At 47.0% G+C, this 17,822-nt stretch overlaps 1 protein-coding gene across 1 annotated transcript in view; it reads left to right on the forward strand.

Moving 5' to 3' along the window:
- The window catches only part of CENPI (centromere protein I), a 526,595-nt gene that overhangs the window by 358,200 nt on the left and 150,573 nt on the right, over positions 1 to 17,822 (forward strand). Inside the window, exons 11-12 of the mRNA XM_063936944.1 lie at positions 2,640 to 2,760; positions 15,314 to 15,402. Coding sequence (XP_063793014.1) covers positions 2,640 to 2,760; positions 15,314 to 15,402 — 210 coding nt within the window. The remainder of the gene's footprint in view (positions 1 to 2,639; positions 2,761 to 15,313; positions 15,403 to 17,822) is intronic.

The following is a 17,822-nucleotide window of genomic DNA, read 5'->3' on the forward strand; positions in this document are numbered from 1 at the left end:
TTTCTCGCAGTCCGTAGAGGATGCTGGGCGCCCGCCCAGCGCTTCATTTTCCTGCAAACATTATTTGGTTCAGTACAACTTCGTTTTAGTGAGTACTGCATTGTTACTTAGTTAAGTAATGTTTCAGCAGTTGCTGAGTGTTCAAGCTTTGTTGGCTGGCGTGCCTTGTATGTGTGAGCTGGTACGAATCTCACCACTATCTGTGTAAAATCCTTCTCTCGAAGATGTCCGTCTCCTCGGGCACAGTTTCTAGACTGAGTCTGGTAGGAGGGGCATAGAGGGAGGAGCCAGCCCACACTCTCAAACTTTTAAAGTGCCAATGGCTCCTGGTGGACCAGTCTATACCCCATGGTACTAATGTGGACCCCAGCATCCTCTACGGACTACGAGAAAAGGATTTACGGGTAGGTACCAAAATCCTATTGTTTTTTTGGGGGGGGTTTAGCAACGCAATATGTCTGTCAAGTTCGAGAACAACCTGCCCGATGGTGCAAGGATCGTTTTTGAACATTTTTGTTGGTTTAGCAAACTAATCTTAATCTCTTCCTAAGGTAGTTTTCACTGTTCTTCTCAAGTAATTTCAGCTCCTTCTCAGTCCACCATTTAATTTTAATTAATAAAGTATACTTTGTAGCTTGTCAAGTCTTTTTTTGGTTGGTCTCTCCGGAACAATGGTATTTAATAAGATGGATCAACTTTTTGTCCATCCTCTTGGACCCGTCAAGAGCATGCTCCATCCAAACATACTCTTGCAAGATAGATGAAAGATGTAATTGTGCAGATTCCAGTGCGGATGGACATGAGAGGCCAGAAGTTATAAGGCTCCATTCTACATGGGAGGTGGCGACGCCCTAGGCATGCAGAGTTTCACAGATGATTTTTGTAAGGCAGTGGGGAGGTTCTCTCCATGCCGTACTTTTACCAGATAATATTTGCTGCAGATGCTCAGTTTGTAATGAAAATCTTCCCATATAATTTATTCCATAAAAATTAGTTTGTTCTAATTTGTTTGGACTATAGGTATAACATCCATTATCCGGCAACTGATTGTCTGTCACTACTTTTAATCTGGACACATCAGGTGCAGGGGTAAAAGAGGCTGTGGGAGGGCTTAGTTAGGCTGCAGTGAGGATTTGGCGCTGCGCGGGGGAGTTGGGCTACGGCAGGTTTAGGCGCCATGGGGGGAGGGGGGAGTTAGGCAGCAGGAGGGCTGCAGGCTAGAATTAGGCTGTGGGGAGGGGGGTCAGGTTGCCACCGATAATCTGGCATAATGGGTAATCCGGCACAGTGCCGAAACCAACCATGCCGGATTATTGGTGTTGTACATTCATGACAGAAATAACCAACAAGTTGGAGGTCAGGCGCTCACACAGGACTGGTTCACCAATCAGCAGCTGCCGTAAAATAAGATAGTCACACCTATAAATAAACATATACCATAAAAGAGAGAAAAGGCAGCGCTACCAAATAAATATAAAATGGATTGTCTGTAAGGTGTACACAATTTAATAAGTAAAACCTACACACCTAATAATTTAAAACTTTAAAAAGGACTGAAAATCACCCCAAATTATATCTGTGCAAAATTCTGCCAGTGTGGGCTGGACCACTTGAAATTGCAAAGGACAGTTCTTACTCCTATGGAGCTGACGGCTCAGTCCCATGTACCATAGATCTGACTATAACATCCGCTGGAGGATACTTCCAAATGGAAAGAATGGCAATCAAAGTCCTCACCAGAGCTGCGGTTGTCTTTCTTGCTTGGGTCTGTAGTCGGCACGTATTAGGAGAAGTCCATGAAGTTAAGTCCAGTCCAGTACTTCTTTGGACTGGACTTAACTTCATTGACTTCTCCTAATACGTGCCGACTACAGACCCAAGCAAGAAAGACAACCGCAGCTCTGGTGAGGACTTTGATTGCCATTCTTTCCATTTGGAAGTATCCTCCAGCGGATGTTATAGTCAGATCTATGGTACATGGAACTGAGCCGTCAGCTCCATAGGAGTAAGAACTGTCCTTTGCAATTTCAAGTGGTCCAGCCCACACTGGCAGAATTTTGCACAGATATAATTTGGGGTGATTTTCAGTCCTTTTTAAAGTTTTAAATTATTATGTGTGCAGTTTATACTTATTAAATTGTGTACACCTTACAGACAATCCATTTTCTATTTATTTGGTGGTGCTGCCTTTTCTTTCTTTTTTTTTGTTGTTGTTGTACATTCATTAACTTATACGTAAAACATTCTTCTTAATATACTCCTTAGGTACATCTCGTATGTTTTGGCTGCCAAGGGGGTGAAAAGGAATTGTAAGACTTATTACAATGGATGTTATTTGCTATCCATGGCAGCTGGATATTCCCACTAGTGTTGTCTGTTTGTGTTCCTTAGTTTGGGATGATTATCAGAGACACTAAATAGTAAGGAGTGTAACATTCTGTACCTTCAAGGGTGTGTGGTTTTTTTTTTTTTTCCCCCACCCCTGTCTCTGCTCTGCTGACCAAGGTGTTTACCCACGGAGTATTTAGAAGAAGAAGAAAAAAAAAGTTATTCTTTCATATATCAGTTTAATGAATGCTCATGCGTTTTATCAGATTTAGAAAATAAATGAAATTACCATGTTCTTCCCTTTTCCCCAGCTCCCAGCTCAGATGGGCTGCATCCTTAATAATTCAGTGCTGCCGCATTACGTCAGCTGTGCTAGAGAAGACGACTCCTTGTTGCGGTTAAACTTCTGGCTGGCATTTACCATGCATGAAGGTACAAAACTAATTGCATCAATGTTATTCTCCGTAAACAAACATTGCATTGAGTTTCTCAAAGTAAAATATGTAATATGCGAATATAGATGACCTAATGTTATTTCTCTAACGTCCTAAGTGGATGCTGGGGACTCCGTCAGGACCATGGGGTTTAGCGGCTCCGCAGGAGACAGGGCACAATAATAAAAGCTTTAGGATCAGGTGGTGTGCACTGGCTCCTCCCCCATGACCCTCCTCCAAGCCTCAGTTAGATTTTTGTGCCCGGCCGAGAAGGGTGCAATCTAGGTGGCTCTCCTGAGCTGCTTAGAATAAAAGTTTAAGTTAGGTTTTTTATTTTCAGTGAGTCCTGCTGGCAACAGGCTCACTGCTACGAGGGACTTAGGGGAGAGAAGTAAACTCACCTGCGTGCAGGATGGATTTGCTTCTTAGGCTACTGGACACCATTAGCTCCAGAGGGAGTCGGAACACAGGTCTCACCCTGGGGTTCGTCCCGGAGCCGTGCCGCCGACCCCCCTTGCAGATGCCGAAGTTGAAGAGGTCCAGAAACAGGCGGCAGAAGACTTTCAGTCTTCATAAGGTAGCGCACAGCACTGCAGCTGTGCGCCATTGTTGTCAGCACACTTCATACCAGCGGTCACTGAGGGTGCAGGGCGCTGGGGGGGGCGCCCTGGGCAGCAATGTATTATACCTTTTTTATGGCTAAAATACATCACATATAGCCCTTGAGGCTATATGGATGTATTTAACCCCTGCCAGATCTCACAAACTCCGGGAGAAGAGCCCGCCGTTTTAGGGGGCGGGGCCTATTCTCCTCAGCACACGGCGCCATTTTCCTGCTCAGCTCTGCTGTGAGGAAGGCTCCCAGGCTCTCCCCTGCACTGCACTACAGAAACAGGGTTAAAACAGAGAGGGGGGGCACTTATTTGGCGATATGATTACATATGTGAAAATGCTATAAGGGAAAACACTTGTATAAGGGGTTGTCCCTGTATAATTATAGCGTTTTTGGTGTGTGCTGGCAAACTCTCCCTCTGTCTCCCCAAAGGGCTAGTGGGGTCCTGTCCTCTATCAGAGCATTCCCTGTGTGTGTGCTGTGTGTCGGTACGTGTGTGTCGACATGTAGGAGGACGATGTTGGTGAGGAGGCGGAGCAAATTGCCTGTATTGGTGATGTCACTCTCTAGGGAGTCGACACCGGAATGGATGGCTTATTTAGGAATTACGTGATAATGTCAACACGATGCAAGGTCGGTTGACGACATGAGACGGCCGGCAAACAAATTAGTACCTGTCCAGGCGTCTCTGACACCGTCAGGGACTTGTAAAAACGCCCATTTACCTCAGTTGGTCGACACAGACACGGACACTGACTTCAGTGTCGACGGTGAAGAAACAAACGTATTTTCCTTTAGGGCCACACGTTACATGTTAAGGGCAATGAAGGAGGTGTTACATATTTCTGATACTACAAGTACCACAAATAAGGGTATTATGTAGGGTGGGAATAATCTACTTGTAGTTTTTCCTGAATCAGATAAATTAAAGTGTGTGATGATACGTGGGTTTCCTCCGATAGAAAATTATTGGAGGTATACCCTTTCCCGCCAGAAGTGAGGGCGAGTTGGGAAACACACCTTAGGGTGGATAAGGCGCTCACACGCTTATAAAAACAAGTGGCGTTACCGTCTCCAGATACGGCCGCCCTCAAAGAGCCAGCTGATAGGAAGCTGAAAAATATCCTAAAAAGTATATACACACATACTGGTGTTATACTACGACCAGCAATCGCCTCAGCCTGGATGTGCAGCGCTGGGGGGGCTTGGTCGGATTTCCTGACTGAAAATATTGATACCCTTGACAGGAACAATATTTTATTGACTATAGAGCATTTTAAGGATGCATTTCTATATATGCGAGATGCGCAGAGGGATATTTGCATTCTGGCATCAAGAGTAGATGTGATGTCCATATCTGCCAGACGATGTTTATAGACACGACAGTGGTCAGGTGATGCAGATTCCAGACGGCACATGGAAGTATTGCCGTATAAAGGGGCGGTCCATCGGACCTGGTGGCCATGGCAACAGCTGGAAAATCCACTTTTGTTACCCCAAGTCACATCTCAGCAGAAAAGGACACAGTCTTTTCAGTCTCAGTCCTTTCGTACCCATAAAGGCAGGCGGGCAAAAGGCCAGTCATATCTGCCCAGGGTTAGAGGAAAGGGAAGAAGACTGCAGCAGGCAGCCCATTCCCAGGAACAGAAGTCCTCCACAGCTTCTGCCAAGTCTGCAGCATGACGCTGGGGCCATACAAGCGGACTCAGGTGCGGTGGGGGGTCATCTCAAGAGTTTCAGCACGCAGTGGGCTCACTCGCAAGTGGACTCCTGGATCCTACACGTAGTATCCCAGGTGTACATTGGAAATTCGAGACGTCTTCCCCTCACAAGTTCCTGAAGTCTGCTTTACCAACGTCTCCCTCCGACAGGGAGGCAGTATTGGAAAAAAATTTACAGGCTGTATTCCCAGCAGGTGATAATCAAAGTACCCCTCCTACAACAAGGGAAGGGGTATTATTCCACACTATATTGTGGTACTGAAGCCAAACGGCTCGGTGAGATCTAAAAGATTTGAACAATTACATACAAGGGTTCAAATCAAGATGGAGTCACTCAGAGCAGTGATAGCGAACCAGGACGATATGGTGTCACTGGATATCAGGGACGCTTACCTACATGTCCAAAAATTTGCCCTTCTCACCAAGGGTATCTCAGGTTCGTGGTACAGAACTGTCACTATCCGTTCAGACGCTGCCGTTTGGATTGTCCACGGCACCCCGGGTCTTTACCATGGTAATGGCCGAAATGATGATTCTTCCTAAAAGAAATATGGACGCTTTCCTGATAAGGGCAAGGTCCAGAGAACAGTTGGCGGTCGGAGTAGCACTATCTCAAGTAGTTCTACGACAGCACGAGTGGATTCTAAATATTCCAAAATCGCAGCTTTTTCCGACGACACGTCTAATGTTCCTAGGAATGATTCTGGACACAGTCCAGAAAAGGATGTTTTCTCCCGGAGAAGAAGACCAGGGAGTTATCCGAGCTAGTCAGGAACCTCCTAAAACCAGGAAAAGTATCAGTGCATCATTGCACAAGGGTCCTGTGAAAAATGGTGGTTTCTTACAAAGCGATCCCATTCGGTAGATTTCACGCAAGAACCTTTCAGTGGAATCTGCTGGGAAAATGGTCCGGATCGCATCTTCAGATGCATCAGCGGATAACCCTGTCTCCAAGGACAAGGGTGTTTTCTTCTGCGGTGGCTGCAGAGTGCTCATCTATGAAAGGGCCGCAGATTCGACATTCAGGACTGGGTCCTGGTGACCACGGATGCCAGCCTGAGTGGCTGGGGAGCAGTCACACAAGGAAAAAATTTCCAGGGAGTGTGATCAAGTCTGGAGACTTCTCTCCACATAAATATACTGGAGCTAAGGGCAATTTACAAGGCTCTAAGCTTAGCAAGACCTCTGCTTCAAGGTCAGCCGGTATTGATCCAGTGGGACAACATCACGGCAGTCGCCCACGTAAACAGACAGGGCGGCACATGAAGCAGGAGGGAAATGGCAGAAACTGCAAGGATTCTTCGCTGGGCGAAAAATCATGTGATAACACTCTCAGCAGTGTTAATTCCGGGAGTGGAAAACTGGGAAGCAAACTTCCTCAGCAGGCATAACCTCCACCCGGGAGAGTGGGGACTTCAGCGGGAAGTCTTCCACATGATTGTAAACCGTTGGGAAAAACCAAAGGTGGACATGATGGCGTCCCGCCTGAACAAAAAACTAGACAAATATTGCGCCAGGTCAAGGGACCCTCAGGCAATAGCGGTGGACGCTCTGGTAACACTGTGGGTGTACCAGTCAGGGTATGTGTTCCCTCCTATGCATCTCATACCAAAAGTACTGAGAATCATAAGAAGGAGATGAGTAAGAACGATACTCGTGGTTCCGGATGGGTCAAGAAGGACTTGGTACCCGGAACTTCAAGAGATGCTCACGGAAGAACCGTGGCCTCTACCTTTAAGAAAGGACCTGCTCCAGCAGGGGCCTTGTCTGTTCCAAGACTTACCGCGGCTGCGTTTGACGGCATGGCAGTTGAACGCCGGATCCTGAAAGGGCATTCCAGATGAAGTCATCCCTACCCTGGTCGAAGCCAGGAAGGATGTAACCGCAAAACATTTTCACCGCATTTGGCGAAAATATGTTGCGTGGTGTGAGGCCAAGAAGGTCCCTACAGAGGAATTCCAACTGGGTCGTTTCCTACATTTCCTGAAAACAGGACTGTCTATGGGCCTAAAATTAGGGTCCATTAAGGTTCAAATTTCGACCCTGTCAAATTTCTTCCAGAAAGAACTGGCTTCAGTGCCTGAAGTTCAGACGTTTGTAAAAGGGGTACTGCATATACAGCCTCCTTTTGTGCCCCCAGTGGCACCTTGGGATCTCAATGTTGTTTTGAGTTTCCTAAAGTCACATTGGTTTGATCCACTCACCACTGTGGAATTAAAATATTTCACATGGAAGGTGAAGATTCTATTAGCCCTGGCTTCAGCCAGGCGTGTGTCAGAATGGGCGGCCTTATCATATAAAAGCCCTTACTTAATTTTTCATTCTGACAGGGCAGAATTGAGGACTCGTCCTCAATTTCTCCTTAAGGTGTTTTCTGTTTTTCACATGAACCAACCTATTGTGGTACCTGCGGCTACTAGGGACTTGGAGGACTCCAAGTTACTTGACGTTGTCAGGGCCCTGAAAATATATGTTTCCAGGACGACTGGAGTCAGAAAATCTGACTCGCTGTTTAGCCTGTATGCACCCAACAAGATGGGTGTTCCTGCTTCTAAGCAGACGATTGCTCGCTGGATTTGTAGTACAATTCAGCTTGCACATTCTGTGGCAGGCTTGCCACAGCCAAAATCAGTAAAAGCCCATTCCACAAGGAAGTGGGCTCATCTTGGGCGGCTGCCCGAGGGGTCTCGGCTTTACAACTTTGCCGAGCTGCTACTTGGTCAGGGGCACACCCTGACTGAGGAGGACCTGGAGTTCTCTCATTCGGTGCTGCAGAGTCATCCGCACTCTCCCGCCCGTTTGGGAGCTTTGGTATAATCCCCATGGTCCTGACGGAGTCCCCAGCATCCACTTAGGACGTCAGAGAAAATAAGAATTTACTTACCGATAATTCTATTTCTCGTAGTCCGTAGTGGATGCTGGGCGCCCATCCCAAGTGCGGATTGTCTGCAATACTTGTACATAGTTATTGTTACAAAAATCGGGTTATTCTTGTTGTGAGCCATCTTTTCAGAGGCTCCTTCGTTGTTATCATACTGTTAACTGGGTTCAGATCACAGGTTGTACGGTGTGATTGGTGTGGCTGGTATGAGTCTTACCCGGGATTCAATATCCTTCCTTATTATGCACGCTCGTCCGGGCACAGTATCCTAACTGAGGCTTGGAGGAGGGTCATAGGGGGAGGAGCCAGTGCACACCACCTGATCCTAAAGCTTTTATTATTGTGCCCTGTCTCCTGCGGAGCCGCTAAACCCCATGGTCCTGACGGAGTCCCCAGCATCCACTACGGACTACGAGAAATAGAATTATCGGTAAGTAAATTCTTATTATTAACCTTTCTTTTCCCACTTCTTCAGTACTTGTAATTTACCATCATGTCTTGAATCAAGATAACAAAGTCTCATCGTGTGCTAGGACCCAATAATAAGAACAAAAGGATATGTCACTGAGCCTAATTCAGGCCTTATCGCAGCAGCAAATTTGTTCTCTAATGGGCAAAACCATGGTCACTACAGGGTGGCAGATATAACGTGCAGGGAGAGTTAGATTTGGGTGGGTTATATTGTTTCGGTGCAGGGTAAATACTGGCTGCATCATTTTTACACAGCAATTTAGATTTCAGTTTGAACACACCCCACCCAAATGTAACTGTTTCTGCACATGTTATATCTGCCCCTCTGCAGTGCACATGGTTTTGCCCATTAGAGAACAAATTTGCTGCTGTGTTCAGGTCTGAATTAGGCCTACTGTCCAATCCAGAATGGGTAATACTGAAGACTACAGTGCTGCTGGCTTGGTCATTTAAATAAAAAATATGTATGGGAGACAGTTTAACGGTTTTAAGAACACTTGCTGAAGAAGCATCGAAATATATTCTCCGGCAAAAGAGCAGTGGTTGCCTTAATAAACCACCATGGGGCATCAGTTGTACAACTGTGATGTTGGGGGTACTGAGATCTTGGTGTAAAGAACCTTACAGTCACTTTTAACATTCCGTGTCGCAGCCATGCAGTGACAGATTACCCAAGACAGTGGCAAGTGTTTCCAGGTCATACACCATAGATCCCAGTGACTTAGGAGATCCTTGTCCATATCTGTTACTTCAGGATTCAGCCTTTAACCAAAATGTGAAACCACTAAATTTAATGTTATGGAAAAGTAGCAGCAGATGCAGTAATCTGTACACTACCAATACAAGCAAAGATGATACACTTTTCTGTAGTATATTAGTGTCTTCATGAATACGAACAAGTGCGGTCGCACTTACAGTTCGGCCAACTCTCAAAAATGTGCGAGTAAGGCATTAGAGCCATGAGGTATGCGAGTTTAGGTGCCGGTGTTTACATGCCACTGCAACAGCAACTCGCACTCTTCGCGGGTGATTGGATTGGCCTCTAGGTGTGTCCTTACAGGCTTCCATTGATTGTTAGTTTATTTTTCCAGTTGAAGAGAATTTGCCCCTCTAACAAGTCCTTTGTTGCCTTCTGTGCTATATCAACTGAATAAATCTGTGTTGTCACAAGAAGTGTATAGTTAAGTGTAGAAAATATGGTATACTGAGTACTCTTATGTCCTAGAGGATGCTGGGGTCCACATTAGTACCATGGGGTATGGACGGGTCCACTAGGAGCCACTGGCTCTTCAAGAGTTAGAGTATGGGCTGGCTCCTCCCTCTATGCCCCTCCTACCAGACTCAGTTTACAAAATATGCCCGGTGGAGCCGGTCACAGCTAGGGGAGCTCTCCAGAGTTTATCTAGTAAAAGTTTTTTAGAGTTGGTTATTTTACAGGGAGGCTGCTGGCAACAGCCTCCCTGCTTCGTGAGACTAAGGGGGGGGGGGGGGGGGGGGGGTGGAGTAGTGTCCGCCCTGCGGGGTCTGAGCCACTATCCGCTGACAGGACACTGAGCTCCTGAGGGTGGTGATCGTTAGCCGCTCCAAGTGACCGCTCACTCTCGCAGCACGCCGCCACCCCCTTACAGAGCCGGAAGACTTCGGTGGCGAGTGAGTCACCGGCCCCCCTGGCAAGCGGGGAGCCTGTTTGAAGATGGCGGCAACAGGGTATTGAGCGTAGTACTAACTGCGCTCCGGGGCTTAGCGTTACATAGTGCGGTGCTGTGAGGGGCGCTCTGAGCCAGCGCCTATACCCTAAACTGGTCAGCAAGCTTGTCAGGGTCCCCGGATTGCTGCCAGCAGAAATCCTCAGGCCAGTATAATATAATAAAGAGCGGGAAGCAGCACCATGATATGGTGGCGGAGCTTCTCCTCAGAGTGGACTCAGCAGCGTCCAGCGTTTTTTTCCTGCCTGCAGTTCCTGTACAACAGACTCTGACAGGGAGAGCTGTCCCTCCAAGCAACTCCAGCTATCCTGTGCGGTACCAGGGGGTTGTAGAAGGGGGGGAAAGCTGTGTAGTCTATTAAGGTACACAGACAGCGCTGGCAGTTTCATTAGTTCTACCTCAAAAAGCGCTGTGTGTGGGTTGGCTCCAATCTCTGTGTCTCTCTGTGGCATGCTTGGGGGGAAACTGTGTGACATTTCCCTGTGTGTTTGGGTGTTTAATATCTTGCATAGCCATGTCTAGGGACTCTGTGTCATATGCTGCAGAAGATGTGTCCTCTCAGGAGGTATCCATTCCATGTACACAGGATTGTAATGCTTTGTCTCAGATCCCTATTGTTGAATCTGAGTGGTTAACTTCTATCAAAGGAATGATCTCTGCTAGGGTAATTAATACGGAGACTGAAACTCAGGTTGTTGAAGTCTGTCAGTTTGGTCAGGCTCTGTCCATATTCCTGCAAAAATCCCCTAGCATGTTCCCACAAACGTGCACTTGCCCAAATTGTGCAAGATGACACGGATACCGATTCTGATACTGCAGACGGTGATGGGGATGTGCTTAGGGGGACAGCATTCCTTGCAAAGGGGGTGCAGCTCATGATTGAGGCCATTAGAGATGTGTTAAACATTAATGACACCAAACCTTAGCAGGTTGAGGAGGCTTACTTCTCTGACAATAAGAGCCTCGCTAACCTTCCCTGCGTCTAAAGAATTAAATGCTATATTTGAAAAATCCTGGGAAAACCCGGACAAAAAATTCCAGAACCCAAAAAGAGTTCTGGTTGCTTTTCCCTTCCCTGAGGAAGATTAAAAAAATGGGAAAACCCACCAATTGTTGACGCATCTGTCTCCAGATTGTCTAAAAAGGTTTTACCTGTCCCTGGTTCTACCACGTTAAAAGAACCGGCTGATCGTAAGATTGGCACTGCGCTCAAATCCATTTACACTGCTTCAGGAGTGGGGTTAAGGCCCACTATTGCCTGTGCATGGATTTCTAAAGCCATAGTAAAGTGGTCAGGCACATTACTAGAGGATTTGGATACAATGGATAGAAGTGACATTGAATTGTTTTTATGTAATATACAGGATTCTGCGGGTTCATGGTGGAATCCATGAAGGACCTGGGTACGCTGACTGCATGGATATCTTCCATGTCGGTCTCAGCCCGCAGGGGACTCTGGCTACGCCAATGGTCTGCAGACGCGGAGTCCAGGAGAAGTGTGGAGAACTTACCCTACACAGGTCAGGCTCTATTTGTGGAAGCGTTCGATGCGTGGGTTGCCACGGCAACCACGGGTAAGTCACCTTTCCTTCCCTCTGCTACTCCTTCTACGAAGAAACCATTTTCTTCAGCTGTGCCGCAGTCCTTTCGGACCGATTAGACAAAAAAGCCAAAGCGTTCTACCACTTTCTTTAGAGGTGGTCGGGCAAAATCCAAAAAGCCTGCACCCGCAGGCTCCCAGGACCAGAGACCTAATCAGGTTCCTCAAAATCCTCAGCATGACGGTGGACCTCAAAGCCTGGAGGACAGGCTGGTGGGTGCGAGACTCAGACGTTTCAGCAACGTCTGGGGGTCGTCCGGCCTGGATCCATGGGTACAGGATATTGTGTCCCAGGGGTACAGACTGGAGTTTCAAGAGCTCCCACCTCACCGATTCTTAAAAGCAGGCTTGCCATCTTTGCTGACAGACAGGGCTATCCTACAGGAAGCCATCATAAAATTGGAAAAGTCACAGGTCATTGTCCCAGTTCCACCTCATATGCAAAACAAGGGTTATTATTCAAACCTTTTCTTCTCCGCAGACGTGGTGAACATAATCCCATATCTGGACGATCTGCTGCTAAAGGCATCGTCCAGGGAGAGGTTGTTGCAGCCCATTGTTCTCGCGACTCATCTGCTCAGGGAACACTTTTGGATCCTGAATCTTCCAAAATCTCATTTGGAGCCGACCAGGAGGTTTTCTTTTCTGGGAATGATCCTCAGCGCGGAAGTGCAGAGGGTGTTTCTTCCAGAGGAGAAAGCGTTGGTGTTACAAACAATGGTCCGGGATGTCCTGAAGCCAGCCCGGGTATCTGTTCATCAGTGCATTCGCTGGGGAAGATGGTGGCCTTTTGCAAGGCTCTACAGTACGGAAGGTTTCATGCTCGGCCCTTCCAACTGGATCTCCTGGACAAGTGGTCTGGATCTCATCAACACATGCACCAGAGAATAAGTCTGTCGCCAAAGGCTAGGATTTCACTCCTCTGGTGACTACAACTAACTCACCTTCTGGAGGGCCGCAGGTTCGGGATTCGGGATTGGATCATTCTAACCACGGATGCAAGTCTCCGGGGCTGGGGTGCAGTCACTCAGGGGGCAACCTTCCAGGGAAGGAGGTCAAGCCTGGAATCCAGCCTTCCAATAAACATTATGGAACGAAGAGCTGTCTACAACTGTCTTCTCCAAGCGGCCCATCTTCTGCGAGATTGAGCCATTCAAGTGCAGTCTGACAAGGTAACGATGGTGGCTTACATAAACCGACAGGGTGGAACGAAGAGCAGAGCTGCAGTGTCGGAGGTAACGAGAATCATCCTCTGGGCAGAAAAACGCGCATTGGTGCTGTCCGCAATCTTCATTCTGGGAGTAGATAACTGGGAAGTGGTCTTCCTCAGCAGACACGAGAGTGGGGACTCCATCCGGAGGTGTTCACAGAGGTAACAGATCTTTTAGGGTTTACCTCAAATAGACATGGCCTCTCGTCTCAACAAGAAGCTTCAGCGGTGTTCCAGGTCGAGGGACCTGCAAGCCATAGCGGTAGACGCCCTAGTGACTCTGTGGGTGTTCCAGTCAGTGTACGTGTTTCCTCCACTTCCACTCATTCCAAGAGTTCTAAAACTCATAAGGAGAACAGGAGTTCAGGCAATCCTCATTGCTCCGGACTGGCCAAGAAGGGCTTGGTATGCGGATCTACTGCTAGTAGAGCTGAGGCCTCTTCCTCTTCGGGAGGACCTGCAGCAGCAGGGGCCGTTTGCTTATCAAAACTTACCGCGGCTACATTTGACGGCATGGAGGTTGAACGCCAGATTTTTGGTTATTCCTACCCTGATACAGGCTAGGAAAGGAGTAACGTCCTAAACATTACCATCGTATTTGGAAGAAATATGTATCTTGGTGTGAATCCAAGAAGTTTCCTACGGTGGTGTTTCTCATCTTCCTGCAAGCAGGTGTGGATATTGGCCTGAGGTTGGGGTCCGTAAAGGTCCAGATTTCGTCCCTATTCATTTTCTTCCAGAAACAATTGGCTTCCCTCCCTGAGATTCAGACTTACCTGAAAGGGGTTCTGCACATCCACCCTCCCTTTGTGCCGCCTACGGCGCCCTGTGATCTTATCGTGGTGTTACTGTTTCTCCAATCGGATTGGTTCGAACCTCTACCGGAGGTTGAGGTCAAGTTTCTCACGTGGAAGTCTGTCACTTTGTTGGCCTTAGCTTCTGCTAGATGTGTCTGAGTTGGGGGCTTTGTCTTGTAAGAGCCCCTATTTGATCTTCCATGAAGATAGAGCTGAGCTCCGGACACGTCTGCATTTCATATCAACCAACCTATTGTGGTGCCAGTTGCTACTGACTCTACAATTTCATCAAAGTCCTTGGATGTTGTAAGGGCTCTGAAAATCTATGTGACGAGGACTGCTCATCACAGAAAATCAGACTCTGTCCTGTATGATCCCAAAAAAACTTGGGTGTCCTGCTTTTAAGCAGACGATCTCTCGCTGGATCAGGTCCACTATCCAGCATGCGTATTCTACAGCAGGATTGCCGTGTCTTTCGTCTGTTAAGGCCTACTCTACTCGTAAGTTGGGGTCTTCCTGGGCGGCTGCCCGGGGTGTCTCTGCTTTACAGCTTTGCCGAGCGGCTACTTGGTCTGGGTCGAACACGTTTACAAAGTTCTACAAGTTCGATACTTTGGCCGCTGAGGACCTGAAGTTTTGTCAGTCAGTTCTGAAGGAGCCTGCGCGCCCTCCCTCCCGTCCGTTCTGGGAGCTTTGGTACATCCCCATGGTACTAATGTGGACCCCAGCATCCTCTAGGACGTAAGAGAAAATAGGATTTTAATTACCTACCAGTAAATCCTTTTCTTGTAGTCCGTAGAGGATGCTGGGCGCCCGCCCAGCGCTTCGTGATCCTGCAGTGTTTACTTTGTTCAGTACTGCTTCGTTCTTGGTTTAGTACTGTTTTGTTACTTGTTAATATTGTTCAGCCGTTTGCTGATGTTTCAAGCTAGTTAGTTGAAACACTTTACTTATAACCAATAATAAACTTTAATACTGTTATTTGATGTTGGTTAGCTTTTTTGGGGGATGTGGACAGATTTTCCACTTTCGCCACCAATTTTCACGTCTATTTGCATAGGAATATGGCGAATCGCGGGAGCACACTTTTGCAGCAAAAAATACTTAAAACCGGCAATCACGATAAATGTATCCGCTGATTGAATACCTATTTAAGTGTGTGTTTTTAAATGTTGGTAGCAGCTGTCAACATTTGTTTAACTAATTAACTATATAGCGGCATTAAAATCTTTGGTAATATTAGAGAGAGATATATAAAATCTCTTTAGGGGGAACCTAATATGAAAGTTTGTGTTATTGTACATTGAATACAACCACAGTACTTAAAGTTCAAATACATAGGTACACTTATATTTCTGTATGATCGAAAAAACAGCTTTTGTCTGTCGCCTTGAATCCAGGCACTGTATCACCCCTCAGGTGATATAATCCAGCCCAGGTGTCTGTCATTTTGGCGGGCTTTAAACTAGTACCATATAAAACCTTGCCACAGCAAAAGGCACATACTTGTCACCAAATGTAGTGTTAGAAATACTGTGTCTCTTTGTTACAGAATGTGCATGGTACACAGGGAAGAAACACATTAAGGAAGAAGTGGAGTCCTTTCTAAGCAATGTTATGAACATGCAGGAGTTTCTACAGGTAAGTCAGGTTGTTGTTTTTTAGACTTAGTTTAATAGACGTAACTTCATATAAACATAATTTCTACAGTCCTAAAATGCTATTGTAACTAGGTCCCTGGATATTATTTTATTAGCTATAACTGCTTCATGAAGCAGTTAACAATTTAAACACGTGCACATATTTTATATGTTCTTAAATACAAGTATTTTTGCATATTATAACTACATTGCTGCATTTATGATCCCACAGGGAAGTGCTATTAGCATCTTGCTTACAAAAAGGTGTCCAGGGTGTTCAGCATGTACACTCTAGTTACATATCTGTAATTATGTATGAAAAATTTGCATTCGTTCCTATCCAGTCTGTGAACTGAGGCTAGCAAAAGCTTTTTTTTCTCCGGCAGGGTCCACAGGTTATCCACAGGATAACAATGGGATATGATGGAGCGACAGCGGATTTGCACCAATCAGTCAAAGCTTTCCAGCCTCCCAGCATGCAACGGGCCCGTCCATATATCCCCGCCCCCTGGCTCAGGCAAATCAGTTTTTTGATTGGTGCGGCAGGAGCCGGACCATGGTCACAGGGCTACTGTTTCTTTAGCAGCCCTAAGCTTTATTTTACCTTTGTAGTCTTACAATTTTTTGAGTGCTCTTTCTAAACAGCGTCTTATACGCATATTGGAAAGAGTCGCTCCAACAACTCTCCACCGGGTCACAACAACGCTTACCCACGACTAGAGTGCTTTTTCGGCGGGTGTCTGTGTCGGATATACTAGCAGGTCCAGCGGACGTTACCAGGCTGTGGCCGGAGCACGGAGAGAAGGTAAGGCATCGACTCCGCTTAGTAGGGGAATACGGACACAGCCGCACTGTATTGGGAGGAGACTACCAAACAGTAGCTGCTCCAGCACTAGGCCTTAGGGATCTTAGGCACCAGGAATAGCATGAGGCCGCGATCCCTGGGGTTGATGTCAGCAGTGAGACTCTCTCCTGGTCGCCCCTCCCCCCGGTTCATGACCAGTTGCTGTAGAGTCTCCCGCCATGAACGGTTTCCTCGCTTCCGTCTCAGACGCTACTAGCTACACTAGGAGACGAGGGGACCCGGTCGCAGCATAGGCAGCTGTGTGACCTGGGCGTCTGTGTTCACTGGCTGCCACGAGGGGACCCGGTTGCAGCATCGGTGGCTGTGTGACCGGTGCGTCTGTGTTCGCTGAGCACTACCACGAGGGAACCCGGTCGCAGCATAGGCAGCTGTGTGACCAGAGCATCTGTATTCACTTAGCGCTATCACGAGGGGATCCAGTCGCAGCATAGGCAGCTGTGTGACCGGAACGTCTGTGATCACTGGGTCAGGAAGCGGCAGTGTACACTACTAGCATCTGGATCCACTCAGCGTTCGTTAACGTATGATCGGTCCTGGAAGCGGGGTGAGTCTCCCTGTTTCCCACTGAGTACGGGTAATACAGCACTAAGGCCCTCATTCCGAGTTGTTCGCTCGCAAGCTTTTTAGCAGCATTGCACACGCTAAGCCGCCACCTACTGGGAGTGAATCTTAGCTTAGCAAAATTGCGAACGAAAGATTCGCAATATTGCGAAAAGACTTCTCTGTGCAGTTTCTGAGTAGCTCGAGACTTACTCTTCCAGTGCGATCAGTTCAGTGCTTGTCGTTCCTGGTTTGACGTCACAAACACACCCAGCGTTCGCCCAGACACTCCTCCGTTTCTCCAGCCACTCCCGCGTTTTTCCCAGAAACGGTAGCGTTTTTTCACACACTCCCATAAAACGGCCAGTTTCCGCCCAGAAACACCCACTTCCTGTCAATCACATTACGATCACCAGAACGAAGAAAAAACCTCGTAATGCCGTGAGTAAAATACCTAACTGCATAGCAAATTTACTTGGCGCAGTCGCACTGCGGACATAGCGCATGCGCATTAGCGACTAATCGCTCCGTTGCAAGAGAAAAAATGACGAGCATACAACTCGGAATGACCACCTAAGTCTCTATCTACCTTTGAGTACGAATGGTTAGATAAAGTGTGAGTCTGTACCATTACTGTTTCTTTCGCTTTGCGTCTGAATACGTTAGATCTGTTTTAAACATGATTCAGTAAATGTGTGCTCCTACATAAATAATGTTATTTGTAGTTGATAATATACTCATATTGCTTATACTAATGTGACTGTCTGCTAGTATTTAGGCTGACTTTACTATTTGTCTAAGTCTGTCTTGCAGATCCTCAGTGCTGATGCATGGAGGGTCGGATGAATTTCGTTTAAAGATTACAGTCACAAAATTGTGTAGTATACTGTGGAAGTGCTGATTATTTATCATGTATAAGAGCAGCAAAGGTGATGACACTCATGTTTGTTTTACAAGAGCTGTATTGTCCTCCTCTGGTTAAGGAGGGTCATGTGCATAGTGTTTAGCTTCAGCAG

The sequence above is a fragment of the Pseudophryne corroboree genome, chromosome 8, assembly GCF_028390025.1.
Source record: "Pseudophryne corroboree isolate aPseCor3 chromosome 8, aPseCor3.hap2, whole genome shotgun sequence".
NCBI classification, from domain to species: Eukaryota; Metazoa; Chordata; class Amphibia; order Anura; family Myobatrachidae; genus Pseudophryne; species Pseudophryne corroboree.